Here is a 24,313-nt window from a genome sequence, read left to right as displayed (position 1 = left end):
TATCTAATTTGAAGGTCGCCTTGCCATGGCCAGGATCCTAGCTCATCCAATACAATTTCCCTCCTTCTTCCTCTTCATAAAAGGCATTATCTTATGGATATAAAAAACAGACATGCATACACACACACACACACACACACACTCACACTCACACTCTTTCTTTCATAGGACAGTAAGAAAAAGGAAGGGAAGAGAGAGAAACAAAATACATGTTGGTGATACTCAAAACTTTCTACAAAACTAGACTAATGCTGTGGGGAAGCAAATAAAAACATACCTTCTTTGCCTAACAATAACTATATAAGAACTTCTACAACCCTGTAAGCATGGTGCACACTGGGGAAGGGAAGCAAAAACCTATTTATAACCATCATGCGTCAGGTTCTCTGAAGTTGTAAAGGAATATGGAACCCCATTTATGGTCTAAAATTTAGATACTGCCAGAAGCTACTGCTCAGTTTCTAACTAAAGACTGCCCATTGAAGAAGTATTTTATTACTAATTGCCTTTTAACAAGTCATTATTGGGATCCTGATTAATCCCATTTGAACTTGGGTTTAGGCTCAAAATCTGCATGTCAGCTGTTTTCCCCCACAATCTGTGCAATGGAAATTACTTTCTAAGCTTCTGTGAGCTTTTTCAAATTCTACCAAATAAATGAGAAAACAAACAAACTCAGCTCTGGGAAATAGTTGTTAAATACTACAGTTCTTCATTTACAGCAAACCCTTCTGGCTCTGTCAGGAACAAGAAGAACCAGACCTCAGCCATAGAAAGGGCATCTGTTTTCATAGCTGGTTGGATGGGTCCACCAGTCCTGGAAATCCTATGTGCCTTTCCCACCCTCTCTGCCAGACTTCTAGAGCTCCAAAGAGAAAGGAAGAGAGAGGCAGGGGCTTGTGCTGGGCTGATTTAGGGAAATGCTGAAGATGCAAAAGGGAAATATTATAATAAGGGAAAAATCCATTTTGACCTGAAAGTTACACTAAGTTCATGGAAAGCCTAAAAGGGATCCAATTTATTTTCCCTATCTTCTGTTTAGGATCTGGCAGAGAACCTACCTTTATGTTTAAAAAAAAAAAAAAAAAAATCCAACTCATGGAAGTCCAGGAGCCTCTTAACCTGGAAAATAACCCCTGGCTCTCTAAGAGTTTAATCTAGAACAGCCCTGACTTTGGGAGTTCCTCGAAAGCTAGGACTCGTGGGCACACTCTACAGCAAGTCCCCAGGCAGTACTGGGGAGTGAGGCAGCCAACATTACACAGTGGCTTTCCAGAATAGAAACTAGGGAAGAAAGAGGAGTCTCACTGAGGAAGAAAGAGGAGTCTCACTGAGTGAGGAGAGGGTCTGCTTCCCTTCCCAAGAACGGACTGCCAGTGTTTCTTTTCACTCTAACGAATGGAACACTCTTATCCAAAAAAAGAACATTCCACACACACTGTCCTCCAGCTGCTTACCCAGTAGAGCACGTCTGTCCAGCCCTCCATGGTGATGCACTGAAACACGGTGAGCATGGCAAAGGCAAAGTTATCAAAGTTGGTGATGCCTCCGTTTGGGCCAACCCAGCCACTCCTACACTCCGTGCCATTGGCGGCACACTGGCGTCCATTCCCTGAGAACGCACACGGAGCTGGGTCCTCTTCAGCTAGGATATCTGCAAACAGAGTACGTGGGCGTCACCACTCCAGACATGAACACCAGGGAGCCCAAAGTCAGGGGAAGCTGACTTTGCAGAGCCTAGAACACCTGCCTCCCATCTCTGCTATGCTATGCCTCCCACTTGACCCTCAAGGTCCACTTCAAAGACCCCCGCTCCCGTGGCATATGCTCTCGAGTCCATGGCTCTCTCCTCTGCCCTGACGCTATAGAACAGTGGTGGTGATTCCATTCATGCTCTACTACTGGGGACACCTCATCTCATTTGCCAGGATGCATTACATAGGAAATCAGGATAGAAAAGGAGATTAACTCCTCATTTATTCTGAACACAATTCACACTGAAAACTGGCTGGTTCTTACTGGTTTTACTGGTATATTTGGCTTCCACCCCCCTCCCCCCCATTTTGTTTTAGTTTTTCCCAAAACCAAAGAATTTTTTTTGGGAAAAAAAATTAATTTTTTTTTTTTTTTTAAGTTAAGTTGCTACCGTTTTCCTTACTCACCTGTGTCAGCAAAAAAACATGTTTTGTGCATTTTTCCAATAAAAAGTTCCAATCCTATAATAGCATAGATTATGATTACAAATAATACCAAAAGGGCTATGTGAAGGAGGGGAACCATGGCTTTTATAATGGAGTTCAGGACAACTTGTAAACCTAGGAGAGAGAGAAATAAGTCTGTGAGTCATGGAGATGCTTCAAGGATACATACATACACATATACACACATACATATACATGTACACTCACATATATAAATATACATAAAATTCCTGATGCCTTGATGCCTGCTCCACATAACAATAGTAGTAAAATTCAAAGAAATATTTAACATTAAATTAACATTAAACCTGGATGTGAGATAAGATAAAAAGGAACCTAAAAGACCATCTAATCCAACTGCGTCCCTCAACAGATGGAAAGACCAAGGCTCAGAGAGAGGATGGACCGGCCAAGGTCAAGGTCACATGATTCATTCACGTGTTCGTTCATCCATTCAACAAAGTTCCTTGAACAGCTGCTACATGGCAAGTAGAAAGTTCAGCGCTTTGGGGAGTATGACGAGGTGTTACATAAAGTGCCTTCTCTCAAAGAGGGTATGTTCTAGAAGGTAAATTGTGTGTAATTCTAATTTACACACAAATTGCCCTAGGGTAGCACACAGATGCTATAGTTGAACAGGGAAAATTAAAGAGGGATGGACGAAAGACATCACTTCTGATAAGAAACAGGACTGGGCAGCAGCCCCCTCTCGCCAAGGCCTAAAGGTGGAAGAAGATGGATTTGCACAGGTGGGCCTGGGAGAGGGGCCACTCCAGCCAGAGGCAAGAGCACCAGAAGCACGGAGGTGAGCTAGGCAATGTAGGCCGGGTGCCCATAAGCCTTGGTTGGTGGTCACATGGTGGAGAGAAGATCAGGAAAGAAAAGCAGATTGCAGGAAGGTAGCTCTGGGTATTAAATTCAGATTACAGGGCCGGACTTGAGTCCATCAGCAAAACCCTGTGTCTAACCAAAACAAGCCTGTCAGAAGGAGGCTCCCCCTGGAACAAGGGAGGGAAGAGAGAGACTAGAGCCGCTCCATACCAGGCAAGTCTGATCATGGGCCCAGCATCAAGAGGGAGGTGTCGTGCAGCTGGGATGTAGACTTGAGAGCCAAGGTTGGAGCACGGACACCCAGAAGTCCTGCAGAGAGCAACACTCAGGGCCACAGGGCGGGATGGGAGTAAAACCGTGGAGAGAGGGTTGGCGAGGCAACACTGAGGTGAGAAGCAGGTGGGCAGAGGCTGTAGACTGAGGGTCAGAAAGAAACCAGAACGCACAGTGCGGCCAGGCTTCCGGACTCCTGGTATAGCATCCATGCTCTCCCCCCAGCTGGTGAGCACAGCTGCGGCTCTGCGCCGTTCCTGCTTTCCCGTCCTTCCCTGACTTCCCTTCTCCCTCCCTGCCATCTCTCCTCTTTCACACCACTCTTTTACAGTATCTTCTCATTCCCCCAACACATACTCAAAGAATGAAGGTGTGTGAGCAGCTGAGACACTAGGAGTAAGAAAGAAGTCAGAACACACCGATCCAAGAGAATATTCATTAACAACAGTGATGAGAGTTGACCGTGATGGCAAGCACATGGAAAGAGAGGGAGGAGATGGGGAGGGAAAACCGGGAAGAGGTTTCTGACTCAGGAAGAGCCCGTCTTTCCAAGACTCTCATTACAACCCAAATCCTAGGTATCACCTTCAGATATTTAAATGTTCAATTGGTTTTAGGAAAAAAAAAAAAAAGATTCATAGGATGGTTTTTGACATTTTCACCTTTTATATCAGGCATTAGATGAAAAGAAATAACTGCTCTAATGTACTCAGGTTGTTTTGGTTTTGTTTTTCAAGACAAGGATGGGCCATTCAAAAATCACCATTTGGTGATTTCTATTATTCATTCTAAATTCTTTGGAAATTCTATGGTAGTGCACTGTGTGTTTCATGAACATGTTCATTCATTCATTGTATCTACTGTATTTCAGATTGGCCAAATTTATGAGCTAACGGGGTTTATCTTAATGTTAATGTGTAGACTTTCCCGACATTAGGCTCCTTGATGCGTTATCAGCGTGGACAGCAGAGCTCTCGGGACTCTAGCTCAGGAGACAGTGGTGTGGAAGGGAAAGACCACTAGGCCAGGAACCAAGACAGCGTGTGTCTGTCCTCACTCGGCCAGCCACTGGCTGTGAGAATCTGCACCAGCTGCTAGCCCTCCACAGCCCTTGGCTTCCTCATCTAAGAGATGATGCCCACGGAAGGTCTGTAGGGTTCTTTCCCATCTGATGGTCCGGGACTCCGGTAAATATTCATCATCTGAGTGTGGGTGGTTAAGAACTCCACAAACGTCTGGGCACTCTCTTTTACGATACCTCCCAACGAATGAATACGTATTCACAGACACACACAGAATCATGTCTTATACTGCAGTCTGAATGCTCTGGGGAAGGTACAAGATGATTCCCAGGTTTAAGTGTAAACTGTCACACCTTCCCTGGCATTTTTAACAATTTCAGCATTCTTAATACATCACTAGACCCCAGTTGCCAACCAGCACGGAAAACATCAAGACCCAGAACCCCTGGCCCAGTTGGGGCTGATGAGAGACTTGGGTATTCTCTACTAGGGGAATTAATAACTGTGGGCTGAAAAGTCCTCAACAGGACTCAGGTCCCCATTTCTCCCTGCTGACCTCTGGGAGCGTGTGATGCGAGAGAGCTCCATCATGGTACAAGGGAGAAAAGGAAGAAATTTAGTTTAAAACCTGTTCTGAAAAAAAAAAAAAAATAAATAAAAAAATAAAAATAAAAAATAAAATAAAACCTGTTCTGAAGAGCACCCTAGACTAGCCATTTCGAGAAAACCTCGTGAAACAGGGAAGCTAATGCAATGATCTGTGAGTTCAGGAAGCTTCCCCGACCAGACCTGCACGTACGAAGCCACAGCACCCACTCATCCCTTACAACACGTGCCGCAAACAGGCTGTCCTTTGCTCTTTGCGGGGGGACAAAGGCTGTCGTGTTGACTTTGAGATTAGATTAGGCTGTAACAACTAAATCTGAAAGAACATGCTTGCTCGTTGGACTTCTCATTTCATCATGTTCCACATAACAAAACCAGTCATTTCCAAGGTATTTCTATTTTTCTCAATTGCTTCCAGACAGCTCTGTGGTTTTGACTTGTGATCTTTTTCAATGAAAATAAATGAACCATCTGGAAAAACAAGTCCACATAAAACACCACTTCCTACATTTTAAAATGTTAAATTTGGAAATCTTTTTTTTTTTTTTTCCAGAGAATTTTTGGTGTGTCCCGAGTGCCAACAGGTTTAATAAAATTTCATGAAGAACTTCTGGAGAGGTGAAAACAACATGATCTGTGCTTTTTTGATGGCTTCATGAGTCATGAAAACAGGCACACCCTATGGTCCCGTATCCTTCCTCCGGCTGGAGGAGGCAGCTGTCACCACAACCCTTGGAGAGGTGCTAAGATTTCTACCCTCAAGCCCCCCCCACCAGGGCTGTCCCATGAGGGACAGAGGCCAGTGAAGCAGACTCCATGGTCCTTAGGGGAACAGAAGCACGTTACAGCCGCAGGCCAGAGCACAGACAGCATCTGTCCCAGTTCAGCTGGCACTCAACCTGGCCCAGACGTCTAAAGCAAAAAGCAAACTAGGGTCTGGCACAGAGAAGTATTGCAGCCTCGTGGAAGAAAACAGCATCCCTCACCATGAAGGGCCACCTCTGTGCTCCAGACCTCATGCTACGGGGGCTCTCCCCGCATCATCTCATTCGGTCCTCCAAACCACCTACAAGCAGGTCTGACCCTCCCCTACATGCAGGGAGGACCCGGAAGCATCCACCTCTTCCCCCAGAGCCAGACAAGCTGAGCAGACGTTCCAGGAGTCCAGCCCCCTGTTGCTGTTCACTCTGAGGAAAGCCAGTCTGTTGGGAGCCCTCCAACCCCCTCACTCGGTGTCTCTGCATAAGCCACCACTTTCAGAGGGGCCGGCCTGGGAGCAGGGGGCGGTGGTGGCAGCAAGGTGTCCAAGAAGGGAAACTAGCCTGGAATCAGGAAGCCTGGCCTCAAAGCCTCGTGTCACCACTCGCTCGGTGTCTCTGTAAGAGGAGATTCTCCCACAAAATCGGGAAGACGACAATCACTCCTAGCGCCTTCTCGGGGCCCTCACGGGGTCCGAAGGGACCACGCAAGCAGAAGTGTGCTGTGAGCCGTGAAGCCCTCCGTGGTCGTCTGGGTGGCACTCGGCAACTCACCTGACAGCACTCCGCTCCAGAATCCGGAGCCCCACCCAGAAGAAAAATCAAGTCAACAAACTCCTGGCTTTAGGAAACAAGACGTGCTTACTGGGCACTCCTGACACTAGTCGAAGTGGTCGTAACACCCGAAAGGCGCGGAGGGCTTTGACGTCGAAGCCTCCTGACTTGCCACTGGAGTGGTTACCGCCTTCTGTTTCTTTGGTTAATTGTTCCAGAATTACACTAAACAATCTGAAAAAAAGAAGAAAGGAAGAAACATTAGAGGCTGTCACCCAGGGAAGGAACCCAGGAGGATAATAGTAGTTATTTCTGCACAAGGACTAATTCTGTGGGGCTGCTGCCTATGCAGAGGGGAAGCAGGGCAAAGGCACGAATCAGGCTGTGAATCCCAAAAGCCACCCCCACCTCTGACATGACCAAGAACAAGAACCAATCTCAGCTGTTTTCCTGCCAACAGAGCATCCCTGAGCAAGTCCGGTCCCAATGAAGAGGGAACTCACCAGGGAGCCAACCACCTTAGGTTTCCCTGGAACAGAAGTCACCAGGAAAACCAACATGGCGGCCACCTTCCATACACACATTCACTATGGGCCGAACACTTTACATGCACCATCCTAGTCCTTAGAAAGTGTGATGCAATAGGGATTCTTATTATCTACATGTGAGGAAACACACTTGATGAGAACAAGTAACTTGCCCACGGTCACACTATTAGTGTAGAACTAATGTATGAATCCAGGTGCGTTGGCCCCCTCAGGATCCAGGTCCCATGAGAGCAGGGACTTTTAGTCTGTGTAGTTCATTTGTTGTTTAGTCTGTTCAAGCCTAGTGCCTAGAACTCAACACAGAAGATGCTCGAGAAATTTCTGAGGAGTAAATCAATGGGTGAGTGAACATTGATTCAAAGTCCCAAATCTTAATCAATGTGTTACACAATTTCTGGTACAGGCCCTCCCCACACACACATGACCCTCTACCCACACAGGGATGTTCAAGGAATGATATAAATCACAGATACTGAGGAGTTGTGCAAAGGCCAAAAGCAGTAACCCAAGGTAAAGGATTAATATCGTCATTTTCTCTTTTGAAATGTGTCTAATATTTAATCTGGCAGCCACGACACATTTTTTCCTACTCTCCAAAGGTTTTTTTGGATAAAGCTATTTTCAGACAATCTGCTCACTTGACAGTTACTTTTGCTCTTTCAAATAAACATTTACTCTTTGGAATTAATGCTTGTTTTTCAGAATAAATCTAAATTTGCCCATTTCAAATAGAATCAACTCTGGCCAATCAGATTGTGGGGATGACTGGCCCAGCAACAAAGAAAAGGTTTCTGAAGTTTAATTAGGAGCTGAAGCAGAAACTCTGCCCCCACTGGCATGCTTCTGGACCGCCAAGACACGAAGTCCATAAAATACAGGGTGGTCTGATTACAGTCCTGATCAGGCATAGTCCTATCATTCTGGGGCACTTAAAGACCAGCCATGTGTTTTAACAACAGTCCAGCAATTAGCAGTGAACCTAGGTGGGGGCAGAGCAGGGTGGCACCCGTGGAGAGGGATAAATCAAACCTCTACCCTTTCAGACCTTCAGATGGTGGGCTCCCTCTAGTTATGACTGGAGAAATAGATCAAATTTATGACCGGTTTCTCTCATTAGAATAGTTTTTTTTTTTTTTTTTTTTTAATTACTGTAAACCCCTGCAGCAAGGCTCCAGTTAAAATTCTCCCCTCCAAAACAAATTCATAGCTTCACAAAAACAAAGAACAAGGAAGAAAGAAAAACCTCAAACTCTTCTGAAATGTGGCAGCCACAGGAATTTTCATCCCAAAGGGTTAGGAAAGTAATTTATGCAGGTGGTGAATGAAGATCACTTTCAAGTGTCTGTGTTTTACAGTGCGTACTTCATGGTCCTTTGACCCCTTGTTCTTCAGCAATGCCCTTGAAAACAGGTGAATGATGTCTCTCTCCCATAACATAGGAACCTGAGCCAGAGAGGGAAGCTGGCAGCCTTCTCCAGATAGCCAGGGGTGGAAGGGGCTGGAGCTGGCTTCCATTCCTAAGAGTTAGGAGGCTTTAGGAAAGTTCCTCTCCTCCTCTAGGCCTCAGTTTCCCCCTCTGTAAAAGGAGAAAACTGGATTAAAGGATCCAGAGCCCTGCCCTTCCCAGTCTAATATTCTATGATTCTACTCCCTTCACCACTCAGGCCCACCACCCCCAATGAGAAAAAAGACCACACACCTGGAGAGTTCAGGACATGAAGAGAAAGTATTTGATCCTAGAATGTTATAAAGTTTACCCCAATGCAGAGGAAAAAGGCAAGGAGCTACTTAAACGGACTCAAGTTAGAAGCCCTAGCATGACTGTCCCACTTTTCTTCACAAAAGTTTAAGTGATGAGCCTGAAATGTATGTTGACTGAAACATTAAGTGAGTGGAGTAAACTTTTCTATGCAGGGAACACTATCAGCTCTGGTAGACACATTGAGTCCTCTTGTGGTCACACTATTACCGTTAACATTTCAGAAGTATCAGTTACTTCCTTAATGTCTCTGTTATTGGGAATCTTGACAAAAGCAATAGGTCACAGTTGGCTTGGAATGGAAAATCCATTGGATTGAGATACAGCCTGCAGTTGGAAACTTTAGTGAGTAGAAATTTGATTCACATGAAGGCCTAATAACTTTTTTAAATTTTTCTTCTGCTCTTTGACTATAATTTAGTGCATATTTTGGATAAAATAAATAATCTTCTCAAGTTCTTCATATTTAATAAGAAAGACCAATGAGTCCATTCCTATTTTCGTTTCCTAGGTGATTTTTTTTACTTTTTAAGTCAACCTTATTACAGATCAACTTATATATGATAAAATACATCTACTTAAAATGTACAATGAGAGGCGTTTTATCAAATGTAGAAGTCCAAGTGCAAACACCACAGTCAAGATCGAGAACATTTCCACCATCTCCCATAGTTCTTTAATAGCTCTGTGCAATTATCTCCCTCTTGGCTCAGCCTTTGGTATCCACTGATTGGCTGTCTATCAGTTTGGGTTGTTTTTTCCCTTTTCCAGAATCTTTAATAAATGAAATCATACAACACATGTTCTTCTTTTAACTTCTTTTGCTCACCACATTTTTTGAGACTTATCCAAGTTGTTACATCTATCCACAGTTCATTTCTTTTTATTGTTGGGATATTCCATTGTATGAATATACCATAATGAATCTATCCATTCACCTGTTAGGTGATATCTGGGTCATTTCCAGTTTTTCTCCATTATGAATAAACTCTGTGAGCATGTGTTTTCATTTATCTTGGTAAGTAACTAAGAGTAATATGGTCCTGTGGTTAGAGTATGATTAACATGGTAAGAGGCTGGCAAACTCTCCCAAAGTGACTACACCATTTTCCATTTCTACAAGCAGGGTATGAGAGTTCCAGTTGCTCCACATCTTGGCTAAGATTTAGTACTGTCAATCTTTCTATATTTAGTAATGCTAGTGGGTATGTAGTGTGTCACTGGGATTTTAATTTGCACTTCTCTAATTTCTAATGATGTTGAACATCTTTTCAGGTGCTTGTTAACCATTTACATATCCTCTTTTGTGAAGATCTGTTCGAATCTTTTGTCCATTTATATAGGTTGTCTTCTTACTAATGGGTAGTAAGAATTCTTTATATATTCTGAATACAAGTCCTTTGTCATTTATCTGTATTGTGAATATTTTTTCCCAGCCTGTGCCTTAATTTTTAATTTTCTTTACACTATCTTTTGAAGAAAAATTTTAAATTTTGGTAAGCTCCAAAATTTCAATTATTTCTTTTATGGCTGGTGCTTTTTGGGTCCTAAAAAAAAAAAAAAACAAAACTCTGCCTTTCCCAAGGTCACAAAGATCTTCCCCTAGACATTATATAGTTTCAGCTTTCACACAAAGGTCTATGACCCATTTTAAGGTAATATTTGTGTATATTATAAGGTAAGAATAAAGATCCTTTTTTTTCATATGGATAAATAGTTGTTCCAGTACCATTTGTTAAAAATGGACTACAATTTAGTACTACAACTTATAATTCAACCCACTGAAACAAATTCAACCCACTTAAAACAAGGCAACTTTGTCTAAAATAAATTGATTATATACATATAGGTCTATTTCTAGAATCCCTAATTATGTTCCATTGATCTTTAAGTCTACTTCTTATGCCAACATCATACAGTAGTCTTGACTACTGTAGCTTTATAGTAAGCCTTAAGATCAGATTCCAGCTTTGTTCTTAAATATTTCTTCAGCTAATCTTCAGCCTAATTTCCATATAAGTTTTTTTTTTAAGATTTTATTTATTTATTTGACAGACAGAGATCACAAGTAGGCGGGGGGGGGGGGGAGAAGCAGGCGCCTAGCTGAGCAGAGAGCCCGATGCAGGGCTCGATCCCAGGACCCTGAGATCATGATCTGAGCTGTAGGCAGAGGCATTAACCCACTGAGCCAGCCAGGTGCCCTCCATATAAGTTTTTGAATAAACTGTCAATCTCTACAGCAATCTTGCTGGGATTTAGATTAGGATTCAATCTATAGCTCAGTTTGAGAAGAACTGATATCCTAAGAATAACTGAGCCGTCCAATCCATGAACATGGTACATCATTCCATTTATTTAGGTATTCTTTAATTGCTCTCAGCAAAGTTTAGTCATTTGTGGTGTGCTATTTATCCTTAAATATTTATGCTTTTTGATGTTATAGTAAATAATGTCTTTAAAATTTCATTTTCCAATTGTTCATGACTAGCATATAGAAATTCACATGTTCTAACACTGATCTTCTATCCAGAAACATTGCTAAATTCATTCAGAATACATAATTTTGATGACTTTAATACTCTTAAATTCACTAAAACTTATTTTATTGCCCAGAATAGTTCTTGGTCAATGCTACATGTGCATGTGAAAAGAATGTGCTTTCTGGTCCCGAGTGTTCTAAAAATACCGATTAAGTCAAGTTAGGCGGTACTGGTCAAATACCCTATATACTTGGTGATTTTCTTTCTAGATGTTCTATCAATACTTGTGAGAGAAATATTGAAATGTATAACTACAATAATAGATTTGTCCATTCTTTTCTTCAGTTCTTTCCAGGTTTGCTTGGTGTATTTTGAAGCTTGGTGTATTCTGAAGTTCTGTATATTAATTATATATACTATATGTTATGATAATTACATATAATTAATATATAATATTATATAATTATATCTTCTTCATGAAAGAATTCTTTCATCACTATGAAATATTTATATCCTTGATAATATTCCTTGTTCTGAAGTCTACTTTTTAGGACTAATATTGCCACTCTACCTTTCTTTAGATTAGTTTTCACATGGTATATATATTTTTCCTGCCTTTTTACTTTCAAATTCTTTGCATCTTTATAAGTTAGGTTTCTTGTAGCTACTATAGAGTTGGGTCTGGGTTTTTAATCTGTAAAATCTGATAAACTCCCTATTATAATAAAGATTTAGGTGGGCTTATATCTATTATCTTGCTGTTTGTTTTCTGTTTGCCCTGTCCATTGTTCCTTTTTTCTACATCCCTGTTTTGAATTACTGAGCATTTAAAAATTCTATTTAATCTCCAACATGGGCTTATTAACTATACCCATTTATTTTTCTGGTGGCTTCTCTATGGCAAATGTTAGCAAAAATCTTCTGTGGAGTGTCAGATAGTAACTATTTTGGGACTCGTAGGCCATAGGGTCACTGTCACAACTATTCAGTTCTGCCATCCTAACACCAAATAGCCATAAACATGAGTGAGTGTGACTGTCTTCTGATAAAATTATCTTCCCAAGCAGACAGGAAAATACTTTGTCAAAGTGAAAAATAAAAAAGGTAATAAACCATATTTGTTCTATGGGCTGAGGTTTGCTGGCCTGTTCTCTAGGGTTTATGTCATCATCTCTAACTTATTACCGTCTACTTTCAAATAATATTTTATCATATTTACCACCAGCTGTACAAGCTGTTTTCAATAGTATATAGCTATTTCCTTCTTCCTGTCCTTTGTGCTATTATTGTCACATATTATACGTTCACAGAAGCTATGAAAAATACATTGTTACTACTTGGGCTTGGGCTTTAAATAATCAATTATTTTTAAGAAGATTTTAAAATGAAGGAAAAAATGTTTTTATATTTACCCATTCATTTACCCTTCCTGGAATTCATTTTTTTAATTTCATTTTCCTTCAGTGTGAAGAAATGCCTTTAACATTTGTTGAGGTATAGGTTTACGGGAGGTGAATCCTCAGCTTTGGTTTGTCTGAGAAAGTCTTTTTACTTCAGTTATGAAAGCTATTTTCACAAAGTAAGAATTCTAGGTTGACATTTTCCCTAGCACTTTAAAGATCTCTCTCTACTGTCTTCTGGCTTCTGTAATGCTGATGAAAAGTCCAGGAATGTCTTTTTCTCTGATTATTTTTCAGATATTCTCTTTATCCTTGGTTTTGAGCAATTTCATTATGATTAGGGTGTACTTTGATGTAGCTTTCTCCATGTTTACTTTGCTTGAGCTTTGTTGAGCTCTAAATTTGTGAATTTGTATTGCTCATCACATTTAGAAAATCTGGAGTCATTTCTTCGAATATTTTTTTCTGACTCCCCTCTATCCCCTCTCTTCTGGGAATCCCCAAATATATGTATGTTAGGCCACCTGATATTACCCTGCAGATCACCAAGGTGGTGTTCAGTTTTTCTCCATCATTATTCTTTATGTTACTGCTAGGTCTTCAAGTTCCTTAATTTTTTTTTTCTTCTGTTGTGTCTAATTTCCTATTAAGCCAATCCAGGAAAATTTTTCAACTCTCAAAGTCCCATGTGGTTCTTTCTTTTATTGTCCAGTCTTTTCTCATTGTGGTCATATTTTCCCATAATAGCTGTTTTTAAGTCTTTTAAAGTAATCTACTAATTCCACCATCTCTGTCATTTCTAAGTCTGTCTCTATAGCTGGAATTTCCTCCTACTTATGGGCCATATGTCTTAATTAATGGTTATAAGATCTGACTGGATGCTGGACACTTGGTAAGTGTCTGGGTTTTGTTGTATTCCTTTAAAAAGTGTTGAGTTGGGGTTTTTTTGTTTGTTTGTTTGTTTGTTTGTTTTTTTGTCAGGCAGTTTGCTTTTCATATCAGTTTGCTCCTTTTCAGGCTTCTTTTCAAACATCATTAGCAAGGGATTCATGTGATCTTTACTTTCTAGCAGGAATTGGCAAAACAGATAGTAAATAGTTCAGGCTTTGTGGACCTCAACTACTCAAGTATGTAAACAAATGCATGTGACCATGTTACAGTACAACTTTATTTACAAAAATTTGTGGCAGGCTAAATTTGGCCCATTGGCCATAGTTTGCCAACCCTTACCCTAGATTTAGTTTAGCCCTACTACTAATGGCCCTTCTGGGGTCTCTACTGACAGTCCAGGTCTTTCCATTCTGGTTGGTCATAACTCAAACATCTCTCAGACCTAAGGGAGTTGTAATTATTGTTCAGCTAATAGTCTCCAGCTTCTCTCTTTTTTTTTTTCCCTCCCAGTAGTATTATTTTACTGGCCTCACGGATTCTTACCCCCTGTAAGGATAGATTATTCTTCAGGCAATGTTCAAGAGGACCCCAAGGCATATTTATGGAGCTCTTGCTCTGACAAGTGCCCCCTCCCTCCCATCCCATGCCTGTCAAATTTCAACCCCCAATGGCCTTCCTGGACTCTTGTCTCAGTCTTCACAGTGCAATGAGACCACCACCCTCTGTCTGGGTCCCTGTCTTTGCATTCTACTAGAATCTGAAAAATATCTCAAGGTAGAAAGCTGAGGTGATTGTAGGGTAAGGACAAAAGAAATGGAGCTAAGCATCTCCACCCTGTAGCTGAACACAAAGTCTAGGCTCAGGAGAGGCACAGCGAGATTGTTCCAGAACCAAGAGACCTGCAAGGCTCCTGCTTGCCATTCCATATTAGATGTCAGCAAATACAGGAAGGTATGGTACATACCTACTAACTGTTCATTTCAGCTGCACTACCTTTGCACTAATACCTTAGGTGCCATGCCCTATGATGGTTTTTACAAAAGCGGACTTTTCCCCCTTGAGTCTAATTATTTCACTGGGCCACCATTTTGGATCCCATTTGAATTTCCTTAGGTTTGAAAGGGCAAGTTCAAAATTTATCCCACTCTCCTAACATCCAGCTATATTAGTCTCCCATGAAAATCTAAAGGATACACGATTTTTAAAAAGTAAGAAAAATTACGTTGCTCAACTTCAAAAGGAAGTTGACCAAAGTTATAGAGATGAACACAAAGAGATTAACAACCTCTCTCTGTAGGACCACATACAAGTTTAGGAGCAACGCACTTTACAGTTGGATAATGAAGACTCAGCAAAGGGATAGGTCGTCTTTCCTTATGTGGGTCTTTGGTCCAAAGGCCCAAAACTCCTCTGATGCAGATTTATTTTTTTTCTCTCACTGGCAAAATTTCCAGGTATGGCAGACCAGAATCACACAACGTAGCCCACTGTTTTTTGTTTTATGTTTTTTGAAACACTCTTCTATAACTAAACTGTTGGTGTCTCCTTCCTGTGACACAATTTCTGGAGAATGCCTGCTTCTCTGCATTTTCTGACTTATTTCATTTCATGCCAGATACCTGACATTATTCAGACACTTGTTTTTTTATTTAAAATGGGACAGTAGCATGCCAAAGTTTTTCCCATAAGTCAGCAAAAAAAAATTAATAGCTTTGCTCAGGGCTGTTAAATAGAAGAGTACCTTGCTGCTCTGAAGGATTTATTACTATTTTACTGGTTTGGGGTTTTTTGTTTGTTTGTTTGCTTTTTATTTACCAGGGTGCTAAGTGTAAGAGTTCTACTCATTTGACTCTAGCCACCAGCAGGGCTGGCCTATTTGTGAAAACCCAAGTCCTCTGGAACCCCTCTTACATTGGGAGCTTCAACCTCCTTCTACACGTGTTACTGGAAAGGAAGTAAAAGCAATGAGGGGATTCGAACCCAGAGACTGATAGCAGCATGACTCATCTTCAAAACCCTCCTGAAAGTTCTGGCCTCAAGTGCTGAGCAACGATGTTCCCTCAAGACACTGCGGCTTTCCATTACTCCCTGCCTCCCATCTTCCAAACATTCCCCCAAAATAAAAGGGACTTACCCTACTATTACTATAACAAAATCCAGTAAATTCCATCCATTCCTAACATAAGCATTAGGATGTAGCAATAATCCATACGCTATAATCTTCAAAAAGGTCTCGACTGTAAAAATAATCAGGAAGGCATATTCTACTTTTTCCTGTGAAGAGAAACAAAAAGGGGAGGGGGGATGAGGGAGAAGAAGAAAAAGAAACAGGAATTAGAATCAATATCTCTGAGATATAGGCATTTTTCTCCAAGCAAAGTTTTATTATGAGAAATGGCACCATTAACACAGCACCTGTGCCAGGAATGCGTTTTAATTCTAACACTGAATTTCTCATAAACCGCTAAGTGTAAAGCACTTTTCATTCCAGGCTGCACGACTGCATTTTGCCACCTGCCCTGATGCGTGTGCAATGAGTCTGCCGGGGACAGAAGGGGCATGTTTGTTATTTGCACACATTTGCAAAACGTGGCATGTTTTCCTCCTGAGATTGCCAAGTCAGGCCCAGAAAAGCACAAGGGGGCAACAAGATTCCTACAGCAGCTTTGAACAGAATGTCCTTTGGAAGAAAGGAAGATGCGGCTGCTTTGACCCGCTCTCTTCCTCTTGGGTTTATGCCCGATTTCAAAGTCAGGGTCCTCGTTGTCACAGAGCAGCAAGGTGACCTCAGCAAGTCCCTCCTCTCCTCTAGACCTCATTCTCCTCACCGGCACAGAAGGGGAGCAAATTCAGGATGGGAATCCTCCCGTCTGAGTACTGACACGCAGTCTTCCCCAGCTGACACTGTCGAGTGGTCAGTGGTCGCCACACACCCTCCCACGGAGCCCAGGCTCCACCTCTGCGTCCTCCCCTCCTGCCAGCGCCCCTCCACCGGTAGCCGCTCCCAGCTGGCTGCCCAGACCTTGGAGACTCAATGACTCTTACAACCCTTCCCGTTCCGACTCAGGCGACTTTGTGGGTCCGGAGAACACATCCCTCAGCAGGTCTAAAAATGTTGACTCCTTTCCTCTATTGTAAAGGTTTTCTTTATGCAGCTTCAGCTTTAATAGAAATACCAACCCACTGGGATGTGTGCAATTAATTTTATAAGAGGCACTCCCTGGCAAGAGGCTACTTAATAACTCAATGAAAAACCATCAGCAATTAAAACTCTTCCACATGGGCCATAAAGCCCTCCACAAATATTAATTCTACCCCATGGGACCCAAGGAAAATTACAAATACCTTAGGAAGATGGAAGTCACAGAAATCACTTTCGAAGATGCCTGGTGCAAGAGGTCAAATGAATTTGGCTCAGGAAACACTGAGTGAGCATCTCTTCCATATGACGGACCCCACACCAGGAGCCAGGATTAGAGAAAGCTCCACTGCCCTCCCTACCCTCGAAAGGTTTAGTCCAGGGGGTCAGGGGGAGGGAGGTTTAGTCTGTTCCAAACATGAACACTGCCAATGCCCCAAGACAGAATGTAGAGAGGCCGATTCTGCATCCCGAGCCCTCTGAGAAGGCTGGAGGACTGGTCCCCTCCTTCCCCACAGGGACTCTGCTTTGTTACGTGACCAGTGCGAGATGGCCTCGGCCACCCTCCTACCATCACCTGGCCTGACCTTCCCTCTGTCTACTGCCACATCCTCCCTCTTTTTTTTTTTTTTTTAAGATTGTATTTATTTATTTGAGAGAGAGTGAGAGAGGGAGTACAAGCAGAGGGAGGGGTAGGCAGAGGGGGAAGCAGGCTCCCCGGTGAGCAGGGAGCCCGACTCAGGTCTTGATCCCAGGACCCAGAGATCATGACCTGAATGGATGGCAGACACTCAACCACTTGAGCCACCCGGGCATCCCTCACGTCCTCACTCTCTACCACCAGGGCAGTCATCCAACCACCCCTGGGCGCCCAGCCTTTGCCCCCATTCTTGACCTCCCTCTGGTCTTGCTGAAAAGCCAGTTCATTGGTTCCTCCCCACCGGGTCCCCGCCATCCCCACCCTGTCCTCCAGAGCTCCCTTTGACCCTTGAACACCATCCAAGAGTCTAATAAATTCTTTCGTGGTGTGAGTTAGACAGAGTCCGCGTGTCTGCAACCATATGGTCTCACTCATCTCCAACCTGTACACCCATGCTTTCCCCGGACCTCCCAACTGGCCCTGCCCTCAGCCTGGCTCCTCCCAGGTGCTGCACCCCCCTTCACGGAGCTGCCAAGACTTTCCTTGAATGCGTCCCCCTTCTCCTTCCCACAGCCATGCCCTCTGGGTATGCATGAGCCTGCAGACCTCCTGGGACTCCCTCATTTACTCTCCATATTCCCTGGGAGCCAGGACTATGACTTGAACTTTGCCTCTGGCTAAGGAGGAGGGATCCTGGAAGGCTTCACTGAGGAGGTGACGCTAACTTGGAGGGCTTAAAGGAGAGAACAACTCTGTTACTTGAACCAGAAGCAAAAATCCCTGAAAACACCAACCCACTATACTCAAATTGGACCCTGACCACCAAATGTACGTTGTCAATATGCTTCTAAGACTTGGAGTTCTAGGGGAACGAGATAAGCTAAAAACAGCATGCTGATTTTATAATTCCTTTTCCCTTTTTATCCCTTCTGCTTTATTTACTAGGCCAGACAGAGAAAAAAGGCTTTTGCTGCCATCAATATTCATAGCAGTTACATTCCTACGTCAACACAGTCCTATGCTTTAGAGCAGAAAAACAAGGCAGGGAACAGAGAGTACATCTAGCAAACACAGCTTGTTTTTCCTCTTTGGCTTTTATTTGTAAGTAATATTGCCACAATAATACAAGGACCATTTGTATAACTAAATTGTTTAGGGTTCTTTTATGTCTCGTTCTCTTGTCGTCCTCTGTGTCTCTCCTTTTAAAAAATTGGGTTTCTATTTCCAAAAATCCTTAGTGCATTACCTGATGGAATTGATTGTAGGAAATATAACCTTGCTTTAATGGGATTCTTTATTATGGAGCCTCTACTGTGATGCCAATTGAACCACGACAGCCTAGAGAGACCGGTTAGTCTAGAAGCCAGTGTCGTTCTTGCCCCCAAATCCTGCCATTAAAAAGGACTCCTGCAAAACAAATATACCTCCACAGTAAGCAAATGTAGTGTTAAAAAAAAAAAAAATTTGCAAAACAACCATCACCGGCTGGAGAGGTAATTATTTACAAAAGAACTGTTCATTTGAGGAAGGAATGTTGAGTTCATCATTTGCAAAGGAAGTCACCAGGAAGGTCAGGTTCCTACCTGGGCAAGGTGGGAATGCACAGCCAGTGGGAGAGACCCAGTGAGGTGCTGCATAGAGAAGATACGGGGTCTGTGCCTCAGATGGAGGAGAGCGCACAGGAAGGGGGTATGACTCAGGAAGAGGCAAGCAGGAAGCCTCCAGGACTGGACACAAAAGAAGGTATCCTGAGGGCAGGGCTGCTTCATAAAACCTCACAGTCCCAGGCAAAACAGAGAAATGAGGTAATTCCTGCATCTCAGTCTCCCAACACTTACCAGGCAGGACCACAGGCCTGTGCCCTCACCGGACCAGGAGCGGGGATCCTTCTCACTGACCGCAGATGTTGGGTGGCCAGCACTAGTCAAATCTCCTTTTTAAAAAAAATTTTTAAAAATTCCTCTTACCCAGGGACCACCTTATGTAGGGATGAATGTCGCTCATGAGACCTCAAGGCATCAGAAATAAAGGCTCCACATCTAATTCAGAAACCCGAGAGCTTCTTTGAATAATGAAGATTCACCATGGAGAAGAGCCTCTGTACCAGTTAACCTCAAAGAGAACCTGGAGACACTGGAACTGTCAACTAGGAATGGGAGGGAGGTAGCAGGACCCCTCGATTACACCTGCTTCTCTCCTCTCCGGTTCTCAGGGGCCCTTTCACTAGGACTGTGGTGTGAATAGCCAGCCAGCCAGCCAGCCACCCATCCCAGGGTCCTCCTCAGAAAGCCTGACCTGGATCTTCCCAGAGATCTCAACCCACTGTCAGAAGATTACAAGGATTTATGAGCCAAGAAAGGTTCAACTCCTTGCTTTGGTCATCGCCCACATAGTGCCCCATCTCTGGGAAGGCTCTCCTGGCTGACACCCTGCTGGTGTTGCTCATCCCGACACCACCACTCCTCACCCTACGGCCCCAGACTCCCTATGGGCAGGGAGCATCTCTTCCCGTCTTTGTAATCCCAGCCCCCACCCCCAACATGGGGCATAGACAGGAAGCATGCAGGAAAAAGTAGCAGACAAAGCTAGACTTAAAGGGGACTAGAAAAACAGGAGGTTTTATGATCCTAGCATGCGCATCAAAAAAGCAAAAACAAGGATATGTACCTAAGTTGCCATTAACCCTTTCTGCAATGAGCTTGGAAGAAAGGGTCACAGTGCCAAACTGACGATCCATCTCAACATCTCGGCTGGCCCCTCCCCTCCTTCCTGACCCGAGCCAGCAGGGCATGTCCTCATTCCTCCTTCCCTCACTTCCTCTTCCGGCTTCCTTCTCTTCCACAAGCGCCCCGCACGCCACCAAGGGGCCCCCCTGCTTCCCCACCTCATCATGTGTGTAAACGCCCCGCTCCAGAGCAAGCACACAAGGGACACACGGCTGGGAGAAGCGCAGCCTGTGGGAGCAGGGGCAACCCGGGGCTTGTGGCTACAGGATCTGTTTTCTCCCAGCCCGCCACCCCCCAGGCTCAGCCACTGTTTTAGATCCATGTCCTGTTCCCATTTTCTAGAATGGTTCCTCCCACCCCACGTGCTCATCAGGTAAGCTCTTCTTGTCCTTCAAGACGCAGGTTAAATAACACTTTCTCAGAGAAACCTTTGCCGACCTCCCAGACAAAATGAGGGCCCACTGTCAGACATGCGATCAAAGCCCACAATGCCCTCCCCATGGTCCTATTCACCACGGAAATTCTAAACTCCTTCAAGTTATCTCTTCGGCGTGTGTCCCCTCCAAGAAAGGAATTTCTATAAGATCAGAGACGATTCCCATTTCACGCCTCATTGTATTCTCAAGGCTTGCCATAAAAAGCATTTGGTATTTATAAATGAGTAAATAAATGAGCAAAACATGAGGTTTCAACCGAGCATTATTCACTGTCCCTTCCTGCTAAGAAGTTCCGTAATTGTTTTAGTCTGCTCAGGCCACCATAGCAAAATGCCGTAGACCGGGGCGGGGCGGGGGTGCTTAAACAGCAGAGATCCCTCATGGTCCCGGAGGCTGGAAGTCCCAGACCAAGGCGCCAACTGGTTTGGTGTCTGGTGAAAGCGCTCTCCCTACCGCGCAGACAGCTGACTCTCTCTTGCGTCCTCGTCTGACCTTTCCTTCCTGGGTGTCTCTGGAAGGAGATGTCTCTCTCTCCCTCTTCTTCTCAGGGCACTGATCCTGGTCACGGGCTCTCCACCCTCATGACCTAATCACCCCACACAAAGGCCCCACCTCCCAATATCATCACACTGGACATTGGGGTTAGAATTTCAACATATGGGTTTTGCGGGGGAGAGAGAGAGAGAGGAGGGGTTGCCAGCGTTCAGTCCATAGCAATGATTCCAAGGTCCCCGTGGCTTTGCTCTGTTCCAAGAAAAATGTCTGAGACGAAATGCCAGGGAAAAGCTATTCTGCTCTGCAACCGCGGCCCTCCTCAAAGAGGTGGGACAGGGTCTTCCGGTCAGAGAGAGGGGCACACGAAAAGGCTGATCGTTCACGGGGGTGAGGGACAGGCCAGGGGCGGGGGGACGCAGGGCCTCCCGTAGGCTGTGGGGCTTGGCCTTCGTCTCTCACCTGCAGAACCAGCAGGCTGAACCAGATGATCTCTTCCAGTTGTAAAACTACAATTCCCTCCCACCTGGGGAGCAAAGTCCAGAGCCAGCGTTCACAGAGAGGTTCCACGAGGCCCCTGGGGAAGACCGCCAGCCCAGAACAGCAGCCGAGCTGTCCAGGGGCTGGGTCGCCCGAGGTCACTGTTGCACATTGGGGGGCCAGGCTTGCTGAGGGCCCCTCCACGAGCCACTGTGCACAAGGCAGGAGGTGAGAGCGGGCACCGTGGGGCTACGGGGCTATGGTGGCGTTTTCCGTAAGTGAGAACACGTGTCGTCAGACCGCAGAGGGTGCGCGGCGGCAGAGGGGCCGGCAGGCAGGCCTCGGCTCAGGGCTGCTGAGATGGAAACAAAGGTAACGTCCTCCTCTCTAGGCAGTAAGGAAGCTGGTACTTCCCAGGCCTCCAGTGAAGTTCCACGAAGAAACTGACTAGAATAGACAGTTTGCCTTCATTTTCCTTCATCTTCGGTCTAAAAGTACAAATTCTAGATGATGTTTGTGTCTCCTGAGTCCAATTCCAGACTCTATGATCAAGTCACCCCGGTTGAGTCATCTGCCCCTGGGCTTCTCAGCGTCCTCGTCCGGAGAACAGGACCTTGCTCTGCCCACCCAGGGTATGGTGACCATCAGCTGAAGTGAAAGGCAGGAAAAAGTTCTGTAAACTGCCTCACCTGCCACAGTCAAAGCCTCCCCACCCCTAACCTGGACGGGAAGAGATACGAGGCAGGTCTCCTAGCTCCTGGGGGCTGCAATCCTGAGCGGGCGGGTGGTGGGGAGAAGGGCTCTAGAACTTTCTGAAGATCTTATGACAGCGTAGCGACCCCTGCCCAGCGAGGACAAACGGAAGAAGCCAGAAGGTGGCCCAGCTGGCCCCTCATAGAGACCAGTCTCTTGTTTGTGGGAGGACAGCAGCATCACGCCTGGGTGGAGGAAGCTGAACAGGGCCCTCTCTCTGGGTGCGGCTTCCTGGCTCACGGGCAGAGCAGAAGTAGCTGCTGCTCTGCCACCACACTCGGCTAAGCGTGGTTCTTGCCACCCAGAAACCTCCCAGGGTAGCAGCAATACCCTGTCCCTCCTCTAAAAGTGGCTCCTTTTCTGCTGTCCATCCCGGGGCTACAGGTGTCGGCATGGAGCCCATGTTACTGGTTCAGGGACAGGCAGGTGACCCACACCCGCCAACCAGGTCCGGTGAGAGCTGCACCTGGGACTTTCACTTTGGCAACTAGGCAAGAAATTCTGTCATTGGCTGGACTTCGCTCAGAGAGGCACTAAGCATGGAGTTACCAGGAAGACACAGAATGAAGAACCAACACTAACAAAAGCCAAGCATGCGGAGAGAGTCAAACAGGAAGGCAGAGAAACTCAGAGGCAAGCATCTAACTTTGATGCTTTTGTAAGAGTCCCTGAATCAAGCTGAACCTGAAGCCAAAATGCTTCCCCCTGCCTTGGGCTTTTCAGTTATAAAAACCAATTCATTGAGCAAGTTTGGGTTGGGTTTTTGGTCAATTATAAACAAAAATGTCCTAGCGAACTACACAGTGATCCCACAGGATCACTGCTTCCCTAAAAGCTAAAACATCTAAGAGAAACTTAAGCAGCTCATTTCTCAAAAGATTCAACTCCTCTGACAATTCTCACTGACCCACAGGCTCAGGGATGGTTCTCTATATATAGGACCCACGATCCCTGCAGGTCATAGCCTCTGGGAATTCATCTAAATTCAGCCTTCCGACCAGACTCCTTCAATCCCATCCATTCTCTGTTGCTGTCTTCCATTCCAACTGGTTTCCCACACCCCACACATTCTTTCCTGAAAACTCAATGCCTCGGACTTATCTTGCTTCCCATCCCGCCCATGCTGGGACCCAAACTGTGAATCCCCCTGGTATCGGGTACGTTTTACAGCTGGCGGCCATGGGTCCCCTCACCCAGCTCCAGTGCCAAGCCTCTGCCCACTAAGAGTGGCAGTTCAAGCTGTTTCAATTCAATTAAACAATATTCTTGGAGTACCTGTGCCATACCAGGCACAGTCCTGAGCACTGCAGAGTGAAAGACAACTAAGACAGTGCGGTGTCCTAAAACAGCCTGGCAGAGGCATGTATAAAAATTTTAACCCACAGCAGATGACAATCAAGGCCAAAGTCGAGTACGGGGGATCACCTGTATGGAAACGGAAGGTGGGGGGATGGGGCAACTTCTGTGTCTGGAGCATTTGCAGAAGCTTCTTTAAAAGTACACATGACTGTGTCACATATGTAACTGAGTCACAGTTCCTCTACATGGCATCCCTGAGAACCTCTACAATCTGTCTGTGGTCTACCTACCAACAACCAGCTGATATCTGTTACCCCACAGGGTGCAGGGCCCCCACCCTACCTGATCCCCTTTCTCTTCCTCCTCCCTTCGTCCTCCTCTGCTCCAGTCCACCTGTCCCGTAACACCCTGAATATAGGTCATAGTCATTAGAACCTGAGGTCTTCTCCATGACCCAGAGCACTTCTGTTGATCTCAATCCTGCGTCACCATTTCAGGGAAGGCCGGGGAGTTTCATCTGCTCTTGAGCACCAAGTTTGTATGAGGCCATGAAAGAGAACAGAGAAGGGCAGGGCATGGCCCTGTTTTTGGCTCCCAGTGTGGTTGGAGAGGATAACCATTGATGCATTGTTTTGTCTTATTAACGGATTGTGGGTACCTTGAGGGCAAGAACCACTGCATTTACTTCTGCAGACTCTCTCACGGAGCAGAGAACTGAGCCTCAGTAACACCATGATGCATCCACCACAAAGAAGGAAAAGCAGAGACCGGCTTTTCCTGCTAAGCCTCCAGGGGCCAAGACCT

The 24,313-nt window shown here is 44.8% G+C and overlaps 1 protein-coding gene across 3 annotated transcripts in view; it reads right to left on the bottom strand.

Annotated features, from left to right (window-relative positions):
• LOC111143738 (calcium voltage-gated channel subunit alpha1 D) overlaps positions 1-24,313 on the bottom strand; it is a 299,470-nt gene that overhangs the window by 138,585 nt on the left and 136,572 nt on the right. For all 3 annotated transcript variants that reach the window (XM_022497561.1, XM_022497562.1, XM_022497560.1), the window contains exons 4-7: positions 15,678-15,817; positions 6,557-6,699; positions 2,163-2,315; positions 1,458-1,654 (exon numbers count right to left, since the gene is read on the bottom strand). In XM_022497561.1, the coding sequence (XP_022353269.1) occupies positions 1,458-1,654; positions 2,163-2,315; positions 6,557-6,699; positions 15,678-15,817 (633 nt within the window). The remainder of the gene's footprint in view (positions 1-1,457; positions 1,655-2,162; positions 2,316-6,556; positions 6,700-15,677; positions 15,818-24,313) is intronic.

The sequence above is a fragment of the Enhydra lutris genome, unplaced genomic scaffold, assembly GCF_002288905.1.
Source record: "Enhydra lutris kenyoni isolate GAN:26980312 unplaced genomic scaffold, ASM228890v2 scaffoldscaffold10, whole genome shotgun sequence".
Lineage (NCBI taxonomy): Eukaryota > Metazoa > Chordata > Mammalia > Carnivora > Mustelidae > Enhydra > Enhydra lutris.
This window is presented reverse-complemented; position numbering and strand designations above follow the sequence as displayed.